This window comes from Dendrobates tinctorius, unplaced genomic scaffold (genome assembly GCF_039654945.1).
Source record: "Dendrobates tinctorius isolate UK_male_01 unplaced genomic scaffold, ASM3965494v1 ptg000138l, whole genome shotgun sequence".
Lineage (NCBI taxonomy): Eukaryota > Metazoa > Chordata > Amphibia > Anura > Dendrobatidae > Dendrobates > Dendrobates tinctorius.
The window spans coordinates 8,359,398-8,383,819 of record NW_027361806.1 but is presented as its reverse complement, the minus strand read 5'-3'; the positions used below and the strand labels follow the sequence as shown (position 1 = coordinate 8,383,819).

The window sequence follows — 24,422 nt, the reverse complement described above, 5'->3', positions numbered from 1 at the left end:
GAGGAAATCTCCAGAGTGAAATCTTTACTCAAGAGGTGTCAGTATGATAGGCACACATCTTTAGTTTTTGAGAGGGACTTCGGGAAGTACCGCTCGCCCGACCCTTACAGAAACTGTAAGATGTCAGTGAATTGTAAGATGGTAACAGGACTGATCGACAGTACGGGATCCCTGAACAGATCCAAATCAGGGATCCTGGAGGTGGTCAGATCCTTCTACTCACACCTCTTGGAAAAGAAGGATCTGGATCGGGACAGGATGTCGGCTTTCCTGGCTGAAGCCGTCCCTGAGCCAGGGGGTGACCCCTCTCTTGGTGTTTTGGCAGAAGAAATCAGGGAAGAGGAAGTGAGACTGGCCATTGAAGGGCTTCGGCCCAAGAAATCGCCAGGTCCGGATGGCTTAACATCCGAGTTCTATAAGACTTTTAGGGACTCCTTGGTCCCCCTCTTGACAGGGGTATTTAATGAGTGTCTCTCCTCGGGCACTCTTCCCGACTCAATGAGGAAGTCAGCCCTCATTATTCTGTCAAAGGGTAAGGATCCGTCCCGTATCGAGAATTGGCGTCCCATAGCGCTTCTCGATATGGACCGGAAGGTCCTGGCCAAGGTGCTGTTTAATCGGTTGGTGAAGTTTGCACCCCGGCTCCTTTCAGGGGCCCAGCATTGCTCTATTCCAGGCCGCAGTACTTTTAGTGCTGTGCTCGGTGTCCGAGAGGCAGTGGAGCAGGGTAGGGCAGGTCACTGGAAGGGGTACTTGCTGTCATTAGATCAAGCGAAAGCCTTTGACCGGGTCAACCACGAGTACCTCTGGTCCGTCCTTTTGAGGTATGGTCTGCCTGGGAGGTTTGTAAAATGGTTTGAGATCTTGTACCAAGGGGCTGAGACTTTTCCACTGGTGAACGGTTGGTCAGGTCGCCCTTTTCAGGTGGGTTCTGGGGTCCGTCAGGCCTGTCCACTGAGCCCGCTTTTATACGTGTTCGCGATCGATCCCTTCCTAAGGAGGGTAGATCGTGGACCGTTGGTGGGAGTCGGGATGGACCGGGCGGGCTCTGGGTCCTCTCTGAGGGTGGTGGCGTACGCCGATGATGTTTCCCTTTTCGTATCTTCGAGAGGGGAGGCGGACTGGGTCATGTCGGAGGTAGTGCGCTACTCGGAGGCATCCGGGTCCATGATCAACCGGGATAAGTGTGAAAGTCTCTGGCTGGGAGGGGGAGATCCTAGTTTTGACCTCCCGGTCACCCTTCCAGGGCCCCAGGCCACCGCCAAAATTCTAGGCATCGAATTTGGCCCCGGGGATTACCCCCAGCAAAACTGGGAGGGCAGACTTAAGATCGCCGCCCAAAAGGTGGACCAATGGAAGGGTTGGTCTTTAACCCTGTGGGAAAGGGTTGCCCTGGCTAAAGGCTTTCTGCTACCTTTATTAATATACCTGGGCAGTGTGTGCATCTTGCCGGAACCTCTTTGGACACGGGTCTATAGCCTGTTCTTCCAATTGTTATGGGGGAATAGGCTTAACCTAATCAAGAGGGAGGTTACATACCGTACAAGGAGACTAGGCGGGTTGGGTATGGTCAACCCGGTGGTGTTTATAGTAAACACCTTTCTTAAGACTAACATCTCCAACCTCTGGCAAGAGAGGGCTCCTCCGTGGGTAGTCTCCTGCAAGGGTTGGCTTTGGCCTTTCTTCCAGTAATGGGAGACAGGAGGGCGGGTGAAGGACCTACGTACACCTCATGGGCATCTCCCGGCTTACGCTACCCCGGTTCTGAAGGTGATCCGCCGGTGGGGTCTGGGAATGTGGGAAATCAGGACCATGTCGAGGCAATGCCTTGACAGGAGGGTCCTGTTGACCCATTTCCAGAAGCCCCCTGTCCCTTAAGGATTGCCCAGGCCGGGATCTGGAGGTCGGGCTGGGGCTTTTAAATTCTAAGCGAATCCCCATGAAGTTTTGGGACTTGACCTGGTGTTGCTTCCACGGGAGGCTGTATGTAAAGGATAACTTGAAGTGCAGAAAATCCGATGATCGGGGTTGTCCCGAGGAGTGTGGCGACGTGCTGGAAAGCATGGAGCACTTCCTGCTTCATTGTCCCTTTAATGCAGAGGTTTACAACAGGGTGGGTGCTTCCATACGTTGGCCGCGGCTGGCGTCCCTCTCCTACGCTGAGTGGGCCTATGGAGCGTTCAGATCCCTGGGTGGCCGGGACCCGTGCACTTTATTCCTAGTCAGTGTAGTGGTTAGGTTCTACACTTGGTATGCACGGTGCCTAGTTTCGACGCGGAAAAAACCCTCCCAAGGGATGAGGTGGTAGGAAACATCTTGGGTGACCTGGTGAAGGTCCATTCTTTGGAGTTCGAAAGGTTGGGTGTGAGGAAGGCCTCTTGGCTTTGGAGAGGCCTCTCCTTTTAAAAACGCACTCAAGGGAGAGCTATCTCCGTGTGAATGAGGGTAGGGATAGCATAATTTTCACTGGGTGTGTTAGGGACAGAAGTAGGGGCAGATAGGGACAGGGAGGGACAGGCACTGCGGGACAGATAGAGAGTTAGTTATGATAAGTTAGGTAGAGTAGGGGCAGGTAGGGACAGAAAGGGACAGTTTCTTTAGGGACAGAAGTAGGGACAGTCTTAGTTGTTGAGGGACAGGGTGAATGTGTTAGTGAGGGATAGGGCCTCCAGAACTCCTTTCCTGGTGTTGGGCTGGTGCATGTCACTTTAGCTTTTGTTTTGGAAGCACGAAATTTAATGGATATTGGGCTTGCAGGCACCAAACTTGGGCCTGTGGCAAGGTTTTTTTTTTTTTTGAAATGTGGTTAATATGATTGCTTGGGTAATATCACTGGTTATATAAGCAGGTCGTATCTTAGGTGTATTATAAGTGCTTTTTGTGTATGTGTATATGTATATTGTATGTATGTCGTTAGGATGGTGCATTTTAAAAAATGTATATATTATAGTTAGGAAAGGGGGAAGGGGTACAGTCAGGTTGGGTGGGGGTTTCTTGCGGGGGGAGGGGGGAAGTTTGGACCCTGGAAAGGACCCTGAGAAATCAAGGGCCGAAGATGAGAAGGAAGATGGCCTGGGAACTACACCAAGGACCATGTGAAACATATAAGGAAACGTAGAGACGGGCCATAAACTTTCTTGGACCCTGAAGTGCTTTTTTTTTTCTGAGGCCATAAACTTTCATGGACCTAGGTGTGGAAAAGGCTACGAACTTGTGGACCTGTGGTGTGGGTGGTGGAAAGGGAAAAAAAAAAAAAAATTTAAAAAATAAAAAGGAAAAAAAGGGGGGGGGGTTTCTTGCTGTGTTGAGGGGAAGTAGTTGAGGGTCTGCCAAGATAGCTGTTTTTTTTGTTTAAGGCAGTGGGCCAGAAAAAGTGTTTACTTTCCTGTTTAAAATCCAGTATATAGGAATGAATGGGAGAATGAGTGAAGGTGTGAATAGGGTTGAATGTGAAGGAATGGATTTTTGTTTGTTTTTGTTTTTTTTAGGAGGTTCCTGCTGGGGGTCCCTCAGGCTGCATAGCCTGGAGACACTGCACTAAGTTCTACAGAGACGGTCTGTCGTAAGCTCGCATATTTGCACAAGTTTTTTGTATGTCAGTGTGGTTAATTTTAGTTCATGTATCGTGGTTTTTGATTTCTGGAATGTGTTTTTGATATTTTTATAATAAAAGAGATACAGGATGTAACTCAGGAACAGTAATGTAATGTATGTACACAGTGACAGCACCAGCAGAATAGTGAGTGCAGCTCTGGAGTATAATACAGGATGTAACTCAGGATGAGTAATATAATGTATGTACACAGTGACTGCACCAGCAGAATAGTGAGTGCAGGCTCTACCCGCAGCACCTACAATTTAGCCTCTGCTGGTGCTGCGGTCGTGCAAGAGGCTGTAATTGATGAGATCACAGGAGGGAAGGAGTCAGGGGCCCCCTGATCATGTGACCCCTTACTTCTCCCTTCCTGGGACCTCATCACAGGTCTTGTAGTCGCTCCTCTCCTCATCTGTAGCGTCTTCAATCCGGATATCATGTGACCCTGACTCCTCCCCTCCTATGACCTCATCACAGGTCCTGTGCTCATCAGCCCTTGTTTTATGCAGGACTCTGCTGTCTGTGCTGGCTGTCATCGTCCTGGATGAGGGAAGTTTATTTGTGGGGTCAGGGGGGTTTACAGGGTGTATGTGGCAGAGCCGCGAGTGTGTGAGGTGTACCGAGCAGAGCTGCACATGTATGAGGTGTAAGGAGCTGAGATGTGTATGGAGCGGAGCTGTGTGTGTGTACGAGGTGTACAGAGCAGAGATGTGTACGGAGTGGAGCAGTGTGTGTACACGGAGTGGAGCCGTGTGTGTGTACGAAGTGTACGGAGCAGAGCCGCGAGTGTGCGAGGTGTACGGAGCGGAGCTGGGTGTGTGCGAGGTGTACGGAGCGAAGCCGTGTGTACTAGGTATAAGGAGCAGAGCCACGTGTGTACGAGGTGTAAGGAGCAGAGCCGCGTGTGTACGTGGTGTAAGGAGCAGAGCCGCGTGTGTACGGGGTGTAAGGAGCAGAGCCGCGTTTGTACGAGGTATAAGGAGCAGAGCCGCGTGTGTACGAGGTGTAAGGAGCAGAGCCACGTGTGTACGAGGTGTAATGAGCGGAGCAGCGTGTGTACGAGCTGTAAGGAGCGGAGCCGCGTGTGTACGAGGTGTAAGGAGGGGAGCCGCGTGTGTACGAGGTGTAAGAAGTGGAGCCGTGTGTGTACGAGGTGTAAGGAGCAGAGCTGCGTGTGTACGAGGTGTAAGGAGCGGAGCCGCATGTGTACAAGGTGAAAGGAGCAGAGCCGCGTGTGTACGAGGTGTACGGAGCGGAGCCTTGTGTATGTACAAGGTGTACGGAGCGGAGCCGCGCGTGTGGGAGGTGCACTGAGCAGAGCTGCACGTGTACGAGGTGTACGTTGTGGAGCTGTGTGTGTGTACGAGGTGTACGGAGCAGAGATGTGTACACGGAGCGGAGCCGTGTGTGTGCGAGGTGTACGGAGCAGAGCCGCGAGTGTGTGGGGTGTGCGGAGCTGTGTGGGGTGTGCGGAGCTGTATGTGTGCGAGGTGTCCGGAGCGGAGTCACGTGTGTGCGAGGTGTAAGGAGCAGAGCCGCATGTGTACGGAGTGGAGCCGTGTGTGTACACGGAGTGGAGCCATGTGTACGGAGCGGAGCAGCGTGAGTGCAAGGTGTGCAGAGCAGCGCATGTGCGAGGTGTACAGAGCAGAGCCACACGTGTACAGAGCAGAGCCGCACGTGTACGAGGTGTACGAAGCAGAGTCGCGTGTGTGTGAGGTGTATGGAGCAAAGCCGCATGTGTACAAGGTTTACGGAGTGGAGCCATTTGTGTACAAGGTTTACAGAGCGTGGCCACGTGTGTACAAGGTGTACGGAGCAGAGCCGCATGTGTACGAGGTTTACGGAGTGGAGCCATGTGTGTACGGAGTGGAGCTGTGTGTGTGCGAGGTGTACAGAATGGAGCCGTGTGTGTATGAGGCATAAAAAGCAGAACCGTGTGTGTATGATGTATGCGGAGCCATACGTGTACAAGGTGTATGGTGGGGAGCATTCATACCTCCCAGCGGGACAGTCCCGATTTTGAGAGAGATTCTGCCCCACTGCCCCGGCTGGGAGCTTACTTTTCCCACAGACACAGGAGTACACGGCGGAGCCCCGAGGAGCACTTTAAAATTCGCACGTGACGTTCCACCGGAAGTGATGTGCTAGAAGCTAACTGGAAATGAGGTAATTTCGGGAGGAGATTGTGACGGAACCATGGAGGCACTTCAGGGAATGCTTCAGATCCATCACCGTATCCTTCCCCAACAGCGCGGACAGCAGGATCGCCGTGGACTCGGGATGCTGGCCATGTGAGCGGATCATGATATGTCCTGCATCTCTGTTTCTTTCCCTTCTTTCTTTCTCTGTTATTTATTTCTTTCCCCTCTTTCTTTCTCTCTCTCTTCTTTTTTCCCCTCTTTCTTTCTCTCTCTGTTCTTTCTCTCTCTGTTTTCTTTTTCTCTCTGTTCTTTCTTTCTTTTCCTCAGTACAAGTCAGTGTGCCCACAGTACGAGTCGAATAAGAGGGGTAGGAAACTAGGTGGCACTGGTCACATTGAGCCTCTCATACTTTTTACTGGTGTATAATCATATGCCCTGAGCACCCCCATAAAGTGGGCCAGCGCCAGACAACATGGTACAAACAAATCACTATTACTATCAGTCCAAGTGGACAATTATATAGGTAAAGTTAATGATGTCCCTGTGCCAAGCAGTGCGGAGGATCAGAATACACTGAGGAGACCAGAACAGCGGGGTTTGGGTAGAAGAATTATATGGGGCCCATTACACTGTATGAAGTAATATATAGTGCCCATTATGCTGTATGAAGTAATATATGGTGCCCATTATACTTTGTGAAGTGATATATGGTGCCAATTATACTGTATGCAGTAATATATGGTGCCCATTATACTGTAGGAAGTAATATATGGGGTCCATTATGCTGTATGAAATAATATTTGGGGCCCATTATACTGTATGAAGTAATATATGGTGCCCATTATACTGTATGAAGTAATATATGGGGCCCATTATACTGTATGAAGTAATATATGGGGCCCATTATACTGTATGAATTAATATATGGGGCCCATTATACTGTATGAAGTAATATATGGGGCCCATTATACTGTATACAGTAATATATGGGGCCCATTATGCTGTATAAAATAATATTTGGGGCCCATTATACTGTATACAGTAATATATAATAATAATAATATTTATTTTTATATAGCGCTAACATATTCCGCAGCACTTTACAGTTTGCACACATTTTCATCACTGTCCCCGGTGGGGCTCACAATCTAAATTCCCTATCAGTATGTCTTTGGAGTGTGGGAGGAAACCGGAGTGCCCGGAGGAAACCCACGCAAACACGGGGAGAACATACAAACTCCTTGCAGATGTTGTCCTTGGTGGGGTTCGAACCCAGGACTCTAACCACTGAGCCACCGTGGGGCTCATTATACTGTATGAAGTAATATATGGTGCCCATTATGCTGTATGAAGTAATATATGGGGCCTATTATACTGTATGAAGTATTATATGGTGCCCATTATACTGTATGAAGTAATATATGGGGCCCATTATGCTGTATGAAGTAATATATGGTGCCTATTATTCTGTATGAAGTAATATATGGGGCCCATTTTACTGTATGAAGTCATATATGGGGCCCATTATACTGTATGAAGTCATATATGGGGCCCATTATACTGTATGAAGTAATATATGGGGCCCATTATGCTGTATGAAGTAATATATGGGGCCCATTATGCTGTATGCGGTAATATATGGGGCCCATTATACTGTATGCAGTAATATATGGGGCCCATTATACTGTATGCAGTAATATATGGGGCCTATTATACTGTATGAAGTAATATATGGTGCCTATTATGCTGTATGAAGTAATATATGGGGCCCATTATACTGTATGAAGTAATATATGGGGCCCATTATACTGTAAGAAGTAAAATATGGGGCCTATTATGCTGTATGAAATAATATTTGGGGCCCATTACACTGTATACAGTAATATATGGGGTTCATTATACTGTATGAAGTAATATATGGTGCCCATTATACTGTATAAAGTAATATATGGTGCCCATTATGATGTATGAAGTAATATATGGGGCCCATTATACTATATGCAGTAATATATGGGGCTCATTATGCTGTACGAAGTAATATATGGTGCCTATTCTGTATGAAGTAATATATGGGGCCCATTATACTGTATGAAGTCATATATGGGGCCCATTATACTGTATGAAGTTATATATGGGGCCCATTATGCTGTATGCAGTAATATATGGGGCCCATTATACTGTACAAAGTAATATATGGTGCCTATTATGCTGTTTGAAGTAATATATAGGGCCCATTATACTGTATGAAGTAATATATGGGGCGCATTATACTGGATGAAGTAATATATGGGGCCCATTATACTGTATGAAGTCATATATGGGGCCCATTATACTGTATTAAGTAAAATATGGGGCCCAATATACTGTATGAAGTAATATATGGTGCCCATTATACTGTATGCAGTAATATATGGTGCTCATAATACTGTATGAAGTAATATATGGGGCCCATTATACTGTATGAAGTCATATATGGGGCCCATTATACTGTATGAAGTCATATATGGGGCCCATTACGCTGTATCCAGTAATATATGGGGCCCATTATACTGTGTGCAGTAATATATGGGGCCCATTATACTGTATGAAGTCATATATGGGGCCCATTATACTGTATGCAGTAATATATGGGGCCTATTATACTGTATGCAGTAATATATGGGGCCCATTATACTGTATGAAGTCATATATGGGGCCCATTATACTGTATGCAGTAATATATGGTGCCTATTATTCTGTATGAAGTAAAATATGGGGCCCATTATACTGTATGAAGTAATATATGGGGCCCATTATACTGGATGAAGTAATATATGGGGCCCATTATACTGTATGAAGTCATATATGGGGCCCATTATACTGTATGCAGTAATATATGGTGCCTATTATTCTGTATGAAGTAAAATATGGGGCCCATTATACTGTATGAAGTAATATATGGGGCCCATTATACTGGATGAAGTAATATATGGGGCCCATTATACTGTATGAAGTCATATATGGGGCCCATTATTCTGTATTAAGTAAAATATGGGGCCCAATATACTGTATGAAGTAATATATGGTGCCCATTATACTGTATGCAGTAATATATGGTGCTCATAATACTGTATGAAGTAATATATGGGGCCCATTATACTGCATGAAGTCATATATGGGGCCCATTATACTGTATGAAGTCATATATGGGGCCCATTACGCTGTATGCAGTAATATATGGGGCCCATTATACTGTGTGCAGTAATATATGGGGCCCATTATACTGTATGAAGTCATATATGGGGCCCATTATACTGTATGCAGTAATATATGGGGCCTATTATACTGTATGAAGTAATATATGGGGCCCATTATGCTGTATGCAGTAATATATGTGGCCCATTATACTGTATGCAGTAATATATGGGGCCCATTATACTGTATGAAGTCATATATGGGGCCCATTATACTGTATGCAGTAATATATGGTGCCTATTATTCTGTATGAAGTAAAATATGGGGCCCATTATACTGTATGAAGTCATATCTGGGGCCCATTATACTATATGCAGTAATATATGGGGCCCATTATACTGTATGAAGTAATATATGGTGCCCATTATACTGTATGGAGCATTATATGGGGCCCATAATACTGTATGGAGCATTATGTGGGGATAGGGGATGACTTTCTGTTTGTTGTGGATCTGACTGCTGGGACCCCCATGATCCTGGGAAATGTAGCTTTGAAGAGCACCATGTAAATGGAGCTGTGGTCAGTCATACGCACTGTGGTGCCATTCACATGTGGCTCTTCAAATAACTCCTTAAAGAGAGTGATGAGGGGACGACAAAGTATAGCAAAAATTCACTGATCGGGGTGAGGAGTGCTATAGTTTGTGGGCTGGTGGAATTTGTGTGGCAGGGCTTCATTTTTGTCCCAGTCCGACCCTGTGCCAGGCCTACCATTGCCATTATTGACCCTTGTTCTAGATACTTACGTGTTGTTCTTGTATGTGCTTGTGATAGCGCTGACATCCTTGTGTTTGCCTCAGGCAGCAGATAGGCTAGGTTCACCCCTGGGTATAATACAGGGTGTAACTCAGGATCAGTAATGTAATGTATGTGGGTTGCCCTCCCAGGGCTGTGGGGTACTCGGTCCCGGGCCGGTGTCAGGGGGATGTGTCACAGCAGCAGTGACCCGGTCCGTGGCCCTGGGCGCCCAAGTGATCAGGGGTGTTGAATGGTGGTTTGTAGTTAATGGAATAGTTTGTGACGCCACCTGTAGTGTTCGGCAAGTGAGATGTTAAGCCGACGCTGCATGCAGATCCACTGGGACTGATAGTATGGTGCAGCAAAGATGTAAAAGGTCCCCACAGGGGAAGCTGTAGTCCCAGGGCAGTGTAGATGTAGTCGGCACGAGGATGTAGCAGTGCCGGGAAAGTAGGAAGCAGACACACAGCGGAATGCAATTTCTGTACCTTTACTTGATAAATGCAGTCCAGGGTCCTGATTACAGATGGTACCGGAGCAGGTTAGCCTGGAAGCAGCTCAGGGATGCTCTCTCAGCAGATGGGCTGTGCAGTCTCCTTCCTAGCTCTTTTAAGTGTGAAGTACTCCTAGTACTGAGTTACACTGGAGTTCCTCCTAACACGTGTTCCCAAGAACCTTACTTGCATGGCAGACAGCTGTAGCCTATCTCGGGGACTCCTCTCTCCTGAGTCCCGGCTCCCTATCCAAGCTGCTGTTTTGCCCTCAAGTCTTAGATGGGAGTAGGGCATTTACAGCCTCCTACTCCTCTGGTGTCTGTTGCAGGACCGTTAGTATCCGTACAACTGTGGAGACCAGGCTCCAGTTCATGCGCTCTCACTGGAGATGAGCCTTTCCTCTCTGCTCAATCTCCGCGCTTCTTCTCCACGTCTGCACACGTGACCACTCCTTCCTCTTGGCCCTCAGAGAGCATTCCTCCCCTCAATTCCTGTTCAGAGTTCCCCCTGCTGGCCTGGAGTGGAACTGTGTTGCATGCATAGGTAAACTGCTGGAGAGACCCTTCACTGCCTCCAAGCCTGGCATTACCCTCCCTGGAGGAAGACAAAGCCACTGTGGCGGCCATGCTCCTGGGGGCACCACATTTGTACACAGTGACTATATCAGCAGAATAGTGAGGGCAGATCTGGAGTATAATGCAGGGTGTAACTCAGAATCAGTAATGTAATGTACGTACACAGTGACTGCACCAGCAGAATAGTGAGTGCAGCTCTGGAGTATAATGCAGGGTGTAACTCAGAATCAGTAATGTAATGTACGTACACAGTGACTGCACCAGCAGAATAGTGAGTGCAGCTCTGGAGTATAATACAGGATGTAACTCTGGATCAGTAATGTATGTACACAGTGACTGCACCAGCGGAGCAGTGAGTGCAGCTCTGGGGATAATACAGGATGTAACTCAGGATCAGTAATGTAATGTATGTACACAGTGACTGCACCAGCAGAATAGTGAGTGCAGCTCTGGGGTATAATACAGCATGTAACTCAGGATCAGTAATGTAATGTATGCACACAGTGACTGCACCAGCAGAACAGTGAGTGCATCTCTGGGGTATAATACAGGATGTAACTCAGGATCAGTACAGGATCAGTAATGTAATGTATGTACACAGTGACTGCACCAGCAGAATAGTGAGTGCAGCTCTGGGGTATAATACAGGCTGTAACTCAGGATCAGTAATGTAATGTATGTACACAGTGACTGCACCAGCAGAATAGTGAGTGCATCTCTGGGGTATAATACAGGATGTAACTCAGGATCAGTAATGTAATGTATGTACACAGTGACTGCACCAGCAGAACAATGAGTGCATCTCTGGGGTATAATACAGGATGTAAATTAGGATCAGTAATGTAATGTATGTACACAATGACTGCACCAGCAGAATAGTGAGTGCATCTCTGGGGTATAATACAGGATGTAAATTAGGATCAGTAATGTAATGTATGTACACAGTGACTGCACCAGCAGAATAGTGAGTGCATCTCTGGGGTATAATACAGGATGTAAATTAGGATCAGTAATGTAATGTATGTACACAATGACTGCACCAGCAGAATAGTGAGTGCAGCTCTGGAGTATAATACAGGATGTAAATTAGGATCAGTAATGTAATGTATGTACACAGTGACTGCACCAGCAGAATAGTGAGTGCATCTCTGGGGTATAATACAGGATGTAAATTAGGATCAGTAATGTAATGTATGTACACAATGACTGCACCAGCAGAATAGTGAGTGCATCTCTGGGGTATAATACAGGATGTAAATTAGGATCAGTAATGTAATGTATGTACACAGTGACTGCACCAGCAGAATAGTGAGTGCATCTCTGGGGTATAATACAGGATGTAAATTAGGATCAGTAATGTAATGTATGTACACAGTGACTGCACCAGCAGAATAGTGAGTGCATCTCTGGGGTATAATACAGGATGTAAATTAGGATCAGTAATGTAATGTATGTACACAGTGACTGCACCAGCAGAATAGTGAGTGCATCTCTGGGGTATAATACAGGATGTAAATTAGGATCAGTAATGTAATGTATGTACACAATGACTGCACCAGCAGAATAGTGAGTGCAGCTCTGGAGTATAATACAGGATGTAACTCTGGATCAGTAATGTATGTAAACAGTGACTGCACCAGCAGAGCAGTGAGTGCAGCTCTGGGGGATAATACAGGATGTAACTCAGGATCAGTAATGTAATGTATGTACACAGTGACTGCACCAGCAGAATAGTGAGTGCAGCTCAGGGGTATAATACAGCATGTAACTCAGGATCAGTAATGTAATGTATGTACACAGTGACTACACCAGCAGAATAGTGAGTGCAGCTCTGGAGTATAATACAGGATGTAACTCAGGATCAGTAATGTAATGTATGCACACAGTGACTGCACCAGCAGAACAGTGAGTGCATCTCTGGAGTATAATACAGGATGTAAATCAGGATCAGTAATGTAATGTATGTACACAGTGACTGCACCAGCAGAATAGTGAGTGCAGCTCTGGAGTATAATACAGGATGTAACTCAGTACAGGATAAATAATGCTATGTATTCACCAAATGACTAAATTTTCCTAATCCTCTTTTTCTTTAAATCTATTTGTCTGTTTATCTAATTGATATTTCATACATATGTGTATATATGTATTTTTCTACTTCTAAATTTAGGAGTGGGTCAAATTTCCATTTCCTTTTTCAAGTCTCACACACAAGAGCCGAAACGTCGGGCACAAATGGGCTATTAAAATAGCTTTTTTGGCACTAAAATGATGGTGTGCTGCTTCTTTGATTTTTCTAATATAAGGACTGGTACCCAACTATTGCCATTGTTCAGGTGCTGCTCTCTGCTCAATTTTTTTTCTATCTATCTAAGAAACAGAAAAAGCTAATTTTGTGAGATTGTAATTTTACAGATACCTCAGTGTGAAATACAACAAGAAAGCACAAAACGACATTTGTAAAAAATACTCTGCAGTAAAAAACATAAAAGTAATCAGAAAGTGCTGTGTAACAAATACAGGGTATTTAGTCGATATGTTTTTTGCAAAAAATATATACCAAGCTGCTTCACCACGTCAAGGTAACCCTTCACGAAGCAGTCCCTATCTAATGTATTTAAAACCTGACCATCTGAACAGTGTCTAAGTGAACAGGATACAGACAGGCACCTCATAGCATACGGGTTGTTGTATTTCAGCCATTGGGTGATGTGGGCATTGTCTGACCGACTTGTTCACACTTGTGCATGTCAAATATATGTTTTTAATCCGTTTTTTCCTTGCTCAGCATGGTTTGGGAGACCCCACCCCTCTCCTGTGTGACATGCACATAAATGAGCTGTCTCACACCGCAAGCCCGTATGCTATGAGGTGCCTGTCTGTATCCTGTTCACTTAGACACTGTTCAGATGGTCAGGTTTTAAATACATTAGATAGGGACTGCTTCGTGAAGGGTTACCGTGACGTGGTGAAGCAGCTTGCTATATATTTTTTGCAAAAAACATATCGACTAAATACCCTGTATTTGTTACACAGCACTTGCTGATTACTTTTATGTTTTTTACTGCAGAGTATTTTTTGCAAATGTCATTTTGTGCTTTCTTGTTGTATTTCAGCCATTGGGTGATGTGGGCATTGTCTGACCGACTTGTTCACACTTGTGCATGTCACATACAGTGGGGCAAAAAAGTATTTAGTCAGTCAGCAATAGTGCAAGTTCCACCACTTAAAAAGATGAGAGGCGTCTGTAATTTACATCATAGGTAGACCTCAACTATGGGAGACAAACTGAGAAAAAAAAATCCAGAAAATCACATTGTCTGTTTTTTTTTTTCATTTTATTTGCATATTATGGTGGAAAATAAGAATGTGATTTTCTGGATTTTTTTTTCTCAGTTTGTCTCCCATAGTTGAGGTCTACCTATGATGTAAATTACAGACGCCTCTCATCTTTTTAAGTGGTGGAACTTGCACTATTGCTGACTGACTAAATACTTTTTTGCCCCACTGTATATGTTTTTAGATGCCTCAGTGTGTATAAATTCAGGATCATAATAATGAATCACCAGTTCTTATCAAACTCACTGATGCCAAAACTGTTTTCTAATCATTTTTAACCCCTTTCTACCATATGACATACTATTCCCCTGTTTCACAGCTGACACCCGGCACTTTAATCCCAGGCACACTGCAATCAAAGATGATCGCAGTGTTCCAGCAGCTGCAGAGGGGCAGACAGCCCCTCTGATTTAGGATCGGAGACCCCGCGGCATGCTGCAGGGTCCCGATCGCTGCCATGGAGACCCGATGTAGTCACGACGACATCCGGGTCTCCAGGCCTGAGGGACTTCCTGTCATGCGCATTGATAGCAAGGAAGTCTCTCAGGTCAGTGCTATAGGAACTGCAGCGCTGACAGCTTCTATACCATGCAGATCTGCATGCTATAGAAGTGATCAGCCTGCACCAAATGAGTGTCCCATAGTGGGACGAAGTGTACAAATAAGAATTAAATAAAATTAAAAAAAAAAAAATTAAATAATTGTAAAAATATTTTAAAAAATATTAAAATTAATTTAAAAAAACAATATTTATTCCAGCAATAAATATTTTAGTAAAAAAAATCTAAACAATAAAAGTACACATATTTGGTATCGCCACGTCCGTAATGACCCGCCCTATAAAACTGTCCAATTAGTTAACCCCTTTAGTGAACACCATAAAAAAGGCAAAAAACAATGCTTTATCATCATACCGCCGAGCAAAAAGTGGAATAACACGCAATCAAACAAACGGATATAAATAAAGGTGGTACCGCTGAAAACAGCATCTTGTCCCGCAAAAAATTTGTCTGGCTACGCGCGCCTTTGTTCGCACTGTTGCACTTTATGTTTCCACTTGCCTGTCCCCCACATCTCCCTTTTGTCTGTTCACTAATAAAGTATTAATATTCTTATATATTGGACCCGTGTGTCGTATTTCATAGAATCGTAGAGTTGGAAGGGACCTCCTGGGCCATCTGGTCCAACCCCCTGCTCAAAGCAGGATTCGCTAAATCATCCCAGTCAGATGTCTGTCCAGCCTCTGTTTGAAGACTTCCACTGAAGGAGGACTCACCACTTCTCGTGGCAGCTTGTTCCACTCATTGATCACTCTAACTGTCAAAAAGTTTTTTCTAATATCTAATCTGTGTCTCCTCCCATTCAGTTTCATCCCATTGCTTCTAGTCTTTCCTTGTGCAAATGAGAATAAAGTTGATCCTTCTACAATGTGACAGCCCTTTAGATATTTGTAGACAGCTATTAAGTCTCCTCTCAGTCTTCTCTTTTGCAAACTAAACATTCCCAAATCCTGCAACCTTTCCTCATAAGACAGGGTTTGCAGACCGGTCACCATTCTGGTCGCTCTTTTCTGAACTTGCTCCAGTTTGTTGATGTCTTTTTTAAAATGTGGTGCCCAAAACTGGACACAATATTCCAGATGAGGTCTGACCAAAGAGGAGTAGAGGGAAATAATGACTTCACGTGATCTAGACTGTATGCTTCTGTTAATACATCCTAGAATTGCATTTGCCTTTTTTGCTGCTGCATCACACTGTTGACTCATATTCAGTATGTGATCTATTAGTTTACCCAAGTCTTTTTTCACATGTGCTTACTTAACCCTATTCCTCCCATTCTGTATATGCTTTTTTCATTTTTATTGCCCAGATGTAGTACTTTGCATTTTTCCCTGTTAAAAACCATTCTGTTAGTTGCTGCCCACTTCTCCAGTTTATTTATATCTTTTTGAATCCTCTGTCTCTCTTCTCTAGTATTAGCTATCCCTCCTAGCTTTGTGTCATCAGCAAATTTAATCAGTTTACCCTCAATTCCTTCATCTAAATCGTTGATAAAGATGTTGAACAATACAGGGCCCAGGACGGAGCCCTGTGGTACCCCACTTGAGACATTCTTCCAACTGGATGTGCAGCCATTTACGACCACTCTTTGGGTCCGATCACTAAGCCAGTTATGAATCCACCTAACAGTTGCCTTGTCCATTCCATACTTAGACATTTTTTCAATGAGGATTGTATGAGATACTTTGTCAAATGCTTTGCTGAAGTCAAGATATACTATATCTACAGCATTTCCTTGATCCACCCAATCAGTGATTCCGTCATAGAAGGAAATTAAGTTAGTCTGACATGACTTATTAGTTACAAACCCATGCTGACTCTGTTTAATCACTTCATTCTTATCCAGGTACTGGCATACATGTTGTTTAATAATTTGTTCAAAGATCTTTCCTGGTATAGAAGTCAGACTCACCAGCCTATAGTTGCCTGGGTCCACCTTCTTCCCCTTTTTGAAGATAGGAACAACATTTGCTCTTCTCCAGTCTTCTGGGACTTCTCCTGTTCTCCAAGAATTTTCAAAGATTATGGAGAGGGGTTCAAAAATTTCTTCTGCTATCTCCTTCAGTACTCTGGGGTGTAATTCATCTGGACCTGGAGACTTGAATTCATTTAGGTTAGCTAAGTGTTTCCTCACTATCTTTCTGTTTATAGATATCCTGGATTCTTCTATTCCCTTAATAGGACAGTAAAGAATAGTTGATGTTACATTTCCTTTCTGAGAGAAAACAGATGCAAAATAGGAATTTAAAAGTTAGGCCTTCTCAACATCCTGTCTTACCATTTCATCATTTTCATCCTGTAAAAATCCTATAGCATCTTTGACTTTTCTTTTACTTTTGACATATGCCCAAAATCCTTTATTATTGCTTTTGACATCTCTTGCAAGCCTCAATTTATTGTCAGCTTTACGTAATCTGATTTGTGCCCTGCAGGTTCTGCAGACAGCATTATATTCTTCTTTAGATATGCCTCCCTCTTTCCATTTTATAAACATTTTTTTCTTCCTTTTTAGCATGTGCTTAAGTTCTGTGTTCATCCATCCTGGCTTCCTTAAATGCTTCCTATTCTTCCCTCTTTTTGGAATTGTTAACAATTGTGCTTTGAGAATTTCATTTTTCAAGATTTCCCATCCTTCCTGGACATTTTTGTCTTTAAGGATATCCAGCCATTGGATCCCTCCAATTCTCTTTCTGAATCCCTTAAAATCTGCATTTCTGAAATCTAACCTTGACGTCTGAGTCTTCACAGGTCTTCCTCCTCTAGTTATCCAAAATTCTAAAATAGCATGGTCGCTACCTCCTAGGGTCGCAGCCACTTTTACCTCCTCAACCATTTCCTCCCTGTTTGTAAGGATTAGATCCAAGGTAGCAGTTCCCCTTGTTTTCTCCCCTACCTTTTGGAAGATAAAGTTGTCAGCAAGAGAGGATAAGAATTTCCTTGACCTGTTAGTTTTGCCTGAGAGAGATTCCCAACAAATGTCTGGATAGTTGAAATCTCCCATGACAACTATGTCATATTTTTTGGAGAACTTGGCCATATGATGCATAAAGAGTTCATCCATATCTTCAGCTTGCACAGGCGGCCTGTAGTAAATGCCTACAATGGTGTCCTTTCCATTGTTTTGTCCTTGTATTCTTACCCAAACAGTTTCCACAGTACTCCACACCATTGTTTCCTATTTTAGCGATGGGTCCCCTATGGTCCATTACTTATATAACAGCATAGATTGAAAAATTTGAAAGATTTAAAGCATGCTGTTTCTTACCCTCGCTGTGACAATAAGGTCATTTTACCTGCAGTTCTGTGCAGAAAAACCCGCAGGTAATTCTGCACAGTGTGCACATAGCCTTAGAGGCATCGTGATTACTCACTATTCGCGCCCCCTGCACAGTAGCTCCGCCCCCACCACATTACCACATACAATCCCGCCCCCCACCTATTACCACACACAATCCGGCCCCCCCACATCACCACACACAATCCCGCCCCCCACCACATTACCACACACAATCCCACCACATCACCACACACAATCCCGCCCCCCCACCACATCACCACACACAATCCCGCCCTCCCACCACATCACCACACATAATCCCGGCCCCCCACCACATCACCATACATAATCCCGGCCCCCCACCACATCACCACACAGAATCCCGCCCCCCTACCACATCACCACACATAATCCCGGCCCCCCACCACATCACCACACATAATCCCACCTCCCCCCACATTACCACACATAATCCCGCCCCCCCACATCACCACACATAATCCCGCTCCCCCACATCACCACACATAATCCCACCCCCCAACATATCACCACACATAATCCCGCCCCCCTACCACATTACCACACATAATCCCACCCCCCACCACATTACCACACATAATCCCGCCCCCCCACATTACCACACGAGGCTCTGTCCCCCCACATTACCACACGAGGCTCCGTCCCCCCACATTACCACATGAGGCTCCGTCCCCCCACATTACCACATGAGGCTCCGTCCCCCCACATTACCACACGAGGCTCCGTTCCCACACATTACCACACGAGGCTCCGCCCCCCCACATTACCACATGCAGCTCTTCCTTTCTATGTAATTCAACCACTTCAGCCAAGGTAAACATACATTTAATTGCATCCGCATAGTATTATTCAGATTTTTTAACGATTATTATTGTTTTTAACTTCATTTTAATTTAATTTACCACCTGTGTAAGCACTATTGAATGTTGTCATTATTTACTTTAGTTTAATCACCAGCAGCGTTAATTAGATAGCACTGAGCGTGCCGAGCGTTAGCTGGCTGGAAACAGCTAGTAACCTAATAAAGGGACAGTGGTCAGAATTGTAAAAATTGTCCCGGTCATTAACGTGCAAACAACCCTCGGGGGTAAAGGGGTTAAAGATCAGAAAAAGAAGTTCTATTTACTTAGGCAATCCTTGGAAGGAAAAAGGTGCAATAAAATGTGAAAACCATAAGTCACAAGGAACACTTTTCTCTTTTTTTTTTCTATTAGGAAACATTTAGGGTGTGTGCACACGCTGCGGATTCTGCTGTCAATTCTTTCTGCGGATTCCGCTGCGGTTTGCCATCTCCTCCATTGTGGAGATGAAAAACTGCGGGGCAAAACCGCAGAGCAATCCGCAGGTAAAACTGCAGGTCTTTTGACCTGCAGATTTACCTGAGGATTTTACAAAATCCGAGCGGCCAAATCCGCTCTGCAATCCGCAGTGTGTGCACGTACTCTTAAGTTGTGCCTGTGTGAGTGTTAATACTAAACTTACCTGGATTTTTCATTGATGCATCCACAGATACTGGGGACACAGAAGGAAAAGCTCTGAGACTCTGATCTCAGAATGAACTGGAAGGAGCTCGCCAAGCTCGGGCTGCTCCTAGCAGGTAAGTGGATAAATCTTTTCACTGGACCTAGGTCCTGAAAGAGAAATTTTCACAAATTTGCACCACCTCCATCCTTTCAAAAATTCCAAAACTTTTGAAACCTGAAATCATTGTGTAGGGCCCTCCTTCAGCATTTTTGAAACATGAAGCCCTCTACCTTTCAAGGAAAGTATCATCAGAAACAGCCTATTGGTTTTTATGATCCCTCACTATATGATGAGTTATAATAAAAACTAATACAAAAATACAAGAGTACAATAGGGTCTTATCCAGGTTAAAAGTTTGATGAATAAATGCAAAACCGCTCATAAGTTTATTTTCTGCTTGTAGCTGCTCCTCCAGTAAGACACCCAAGCATGATTTTAATGCTATTTACCTGCAAATTAACCCTATAGCTACATGCAAATAGCATTTTTTGGACATATCAGGTTCCCTTTAACACTTAAGCACAAGACTGGGATTTTATATTTTCTGTTAAAGCAATTTTAATATACAGTTGAATTTTGTTCAAGAATGATGGGTTAGTCACAAAGTTTGAGAGTTTTTCTGACTGTAATCCATGGTGAACAATAGTCATCTGATAAAGCCCCATTTCACTTACCACCACCACAGGGCAAGTGGGAAGAGTCGGGCAAAGCGTCAGAATTGGAGCATCTAATAGATGCGCCTTTTCTGAGGCAGCTGCAGGCTGCTATTTTTAGGCTGTGGGGGAAGGATATGCATGGCCCCTTACCAGCCTGAGGATACCAGTCCCCAGCTCAACATTTTCCCCTGCTATAGCTGATTGCAGCACAAGCAGGGGACAGTGATATGAGCTGTCTTTTTCAGCACTCAGTGCCTGGAACAGTGCATGCAGTACTGCTGATTTCCAGGCGCTGGTATGTATCACAGTAACAGGTATGTCATCCGTGTGTCATCAGTGTGCACATGTGAGGGACATTTACGGCCCATGCTGCTACCAGAAACACTGACATCTGAAAGAGCCATTCGTGAATTTGGTAATTTACCGAACTTTGGCCGACTTTTGCCTATTTTTTTAGGAAAAATACTTGGGAATCCAAACATAAATCCAAATGTGCAACGTTCGCTCCAAATTTGAGATTGGCGAATGTTTTCCAAACAAGATCGCTCATCTCAACTTCTAATCACAATAGTTGTAGCGTGTGAACAGTATCTGAAAGACAACTCTAATAGAATAGAGAGATTTTGTAGAAGGATAATTATAGCACATAAGGAACATGAGAATTGGTTCTAATCAGCAAAATATCTGGGCCAAATCAGACCAATTTCATGAACTGATTGATCTTGAGAGACAAAAATGAGCAATATTATGGTCTTGCAGTATCCAGCACTGAGACTGGTTACATAAAAAGACAGGCGCTTCTCACAACATTAGAATATCATCAAAAAGTTAATTTATTTCAGTTCTTCAATGCAAAAAGTGAAACTCATATATTCTATAGAGTCATTACACACAGAGTGATCTATTTCACGTGATTATTTCTGTTAATGTTGATGATTATGGCTTACAGCCAATGAAAACCCAAAAGTCATTATCTCAGCAAATTAGAATACTTTATAACACAAGCTTGAAAAATGATTTTAAATTCCAAAATGTTGGCCTACTGAAATGTATGTTCAGTAAATGCACTCAATACTTGGTCGGGGCTCCTTTTGTATCAATTACTGCGTCAATGTGGTGTGGCATGGAGGCGATCAGCCTGTGGCACTGCTGAGGGGTTATGGAAGCCCAGGTTGCTTTGATAGCAGCCTTCAGCTCGTCTGCATTGTTGGATCTGGTGTCTCTCATCTTCCTCTTGACAATACCCTATAGATTCTCTATGGGGTTAAGGTCACTTGAGTTTGCTGGCCAATCAAGCATAGTGATACTATTGTTTTCAAACCAGGTATTGGTACTTTTGGCAGTGTGGACAGGTGCCAAGTCCTGCTGGAGAATGACATTTCCAACTCCAAAAAGCTTGTCAGCAGAGGGAAGCATGAAGTGCTCTAAAATTTCCTGGTAGACGACTGCGCTGACTTTAGTCTTGATAAAACACAGTGGACCTACACCAGCAGATGAAATGGCTCCTCAAACCATTACTGATTGTGGAAACTTCACACTAGACCTCAAGCAGCTTGGATTGTGGCCTCTCCACTCTTCCTCCAGACTCTGGGACCGCGATTTCCAAATGAAATGCAAAATTTACTTCCTTTGTGCATAGTGTCAACGACTGCCTCCTGGACATCTGTCAAGTCAGCAGTCTTCTCCATGAGTCTGAAGCACTGGCGTAACTACCGGGATAGCAGCCAAAGCGGTTGCTTTGGGGCCCGGCCCATATAGGGGCCCGGGTCCCCGGCTCCGATCGGTGCTACCCGGTAGTGCAATTAACAATGGCGGGCTGGGCCACGTGGCAGAGCAGAGCATCGCCGTTGTTGCTGCTCCGCGGCCTAGCGTGCAGCAGAGTGATGAGGTCATCATGCTGCGACCTCCTCACACTGCTGCTGGCGACGCAGAGCAGGGCAGAAGAGGCGGGGACAAGGCGGCCAGCGGGAAGAATGGTGAGCAGCAGCGCTCCAATGAGGAGCCGGAGTCAGAGCTGAGCTGCTGAAGATTGGAGAACTGTCATTTGCTGTGCATAAGGTATGGGGCATGAATCCATGGTGTTAGTCCACAAGGGCAGCCGCACAGCATTGTGTGTATGAAAGTGTGTGTGTATGAGTGTGTGTAAGTGTGGTGTGTCTGTATGAGTGTGTTTGTGTGAGTGTGTATATGAGTGTGTGAGTGTGTGTATGAGTGTGTGTGTGTGTATGAGTATGTGTAAGTGAGTGTGTGTATGAGTGTGTGTATGAGTGCGCGTGTGTGTATAAGTATGTGTAAGTGAGTGTGTGTGTGTGTGCATGAGTGTGTGTATGAGTGTGTGTGTGTATGAGTATGTGTAAGTGAGTGTGTGTGTATGAGTGCGTGTGTGTGTGTGAGTATGTTTAAGTGAGTGTGTGTGTGTGTGTGTGAGTATGTGTAAGTGAGTGTGTATGAGTGTGTGTATGAGTATGGGTAAGTGAGTGTGTGTGTGTATGAGTATGTGTAAGTGAGTGAGTGTATGAGTGTGTGTGTATGAGTATGTGTAAGTGAGTGTGTGCGTGTATGAGTATGTGTAAGTGAGTGTATGTGTGTGTGTGTATGAGTATGTGTAAGTGAGTGTGTGTGTGTGTGTGTATGAGTATGTGTAAGTGAATGTGTGTATGTGTGTGTTCAGACGGGCAGTGTGGAGGGAGGACATTATAGAGACTAGGGGCAGTATGTGGGAGACATTATGGAGACAATCATTATGGAGAGGGACGGTGTAGGTGGGATATTATGGGATAGAGAGGTATGTTTTGGAGAGGGGTGGTGTATGGGGTATATTATAGGGAGAGTCAGCGAAGGGGATATTTTGGAGAGGGGTGGTATAGGGCGGATATTATGGAGAGGGACATTTATCATGGGGAGGGGCGGCATGTGCGGGGGTATATTATGGTGAGGGGCGGTGTAGGGGGTATATTATGGAGAGGGGTGGTGTGGGGGGTATGTTATGGAGATGGGTGGTGTGGGGGGTATATTATGGGGAGGGGTGCAGTGTGTGGGGAGTATCTTATGGGGAGGTGCGCTGTAGGGGGTATATTATGGGGAGGTGCGGTGTAGGGGTTATATTATGGGGAAGTGTGGTGTAGGGGGTATATTATGGTGAGGGGTGGTGTAGGGGGTATATTATGGGGCGGTGCGGTGTAGGGGGTATATTATGGGGAGGTGTGGTGTAGGGGGTATATTATGGGGAGGTGTGGTGTAGGGGGTATATTATGGGGAGGTGCAGTGTAGGGGGTATATTATGGAGAAGGGTGGTGTGGGAGGGATATTATGGAGAGAGACAGTCTTGGGGGACTTTCTGTGCAGGAAGCACATTGAAGGGCAATTATTTAGTCAGGGGCACAACATGGTAGATATTTATACTTTGTTGGCAGTATAATGATTTTACATCGGCGCAAAATACTCCTGGCCATGACGAGAGCCACGCGCGTTGTTTATAAAAGCTCGGCGTCCATGCCGCCGCACGCGGCTCTCATCGTGGCCAGGAGTATTTTGCGCCGTTGTAAAATCATAAGCGCACAGCAAAAGGGCTAAGCCTCCTGATGTACCCTAATATGATACGCGTTGAGGCAACATTGCTGAGATGTGACAGAGCTTATTATCACGGCTTAACATCTCAGGCACATTGTGGACATATTAATCCCATTATGAGTACGGGGATGAGGCAAAATTGCCGGGATGTGGTAGAGCCTTAACTTTATGGCTCACTATACTGGCAGACTGTATTAATGTTACTCCCATGTGAATAAGGGGATAGCATGTGCATATGAGAGGTGACATCTACGGACTGAGTGAGTGAGATAAATCATTCGGTCACTCGCTGGCATCTGTTTCAATTGGGCAAAGGAGCCTTTGTGTAGTCAACGGATGACACTGTATTAGGGAGATTCCGTTATTCTATTGGGGACAATGTGCAATAGCATTAGCACTTTAGTCTATGGATATTGGAGTGTAAAAATTGGCTATTAATGATTGGGAATGATGCAATGATATATCCATATATAGTATATCCATATATGCAACAATTGTTAAACACTTCCCTTAAAAAAGGATGCCTAGTGAGATTTTCCCTCATTAAAGGGTGTCTTGGAGTCCATGAATACAAAGTTGTATAATTATATTAGTGTCCTTTATGACCCCCTCTTGTGGTAGGGGTTGATTGGACAGACTGCACATAAGCACGGTGGAAGATTTGATATATTTTATTC

The 24,422-nt window shown here is 44.7% G+C and overlaps 1 protein-coding gene across 1 annotated transcript in view; it reads left to right on the top strand.

The window, feature by feature from the left end:
* Window positions 1–24,422, top strand: part of LOC141048874 (uncharacterized) — a 184,053-nt gene that overhangs the window by 6,743 nt on the left and 152,888 nt on the right. The window contains exon 2 of the mRNA XM_073544963.1: window positions 19,505–19,592. Within this exon, the coding sequence (XP_073401064.1) occupies window positions 19,550–19,592 (43 nt within the window). The 5' untranslated portion in view covers window positions 19,505–19,549. The remainder of the gene's footprint in view (window positions 1–19,504; window positions 19,593–24,422) is intronic.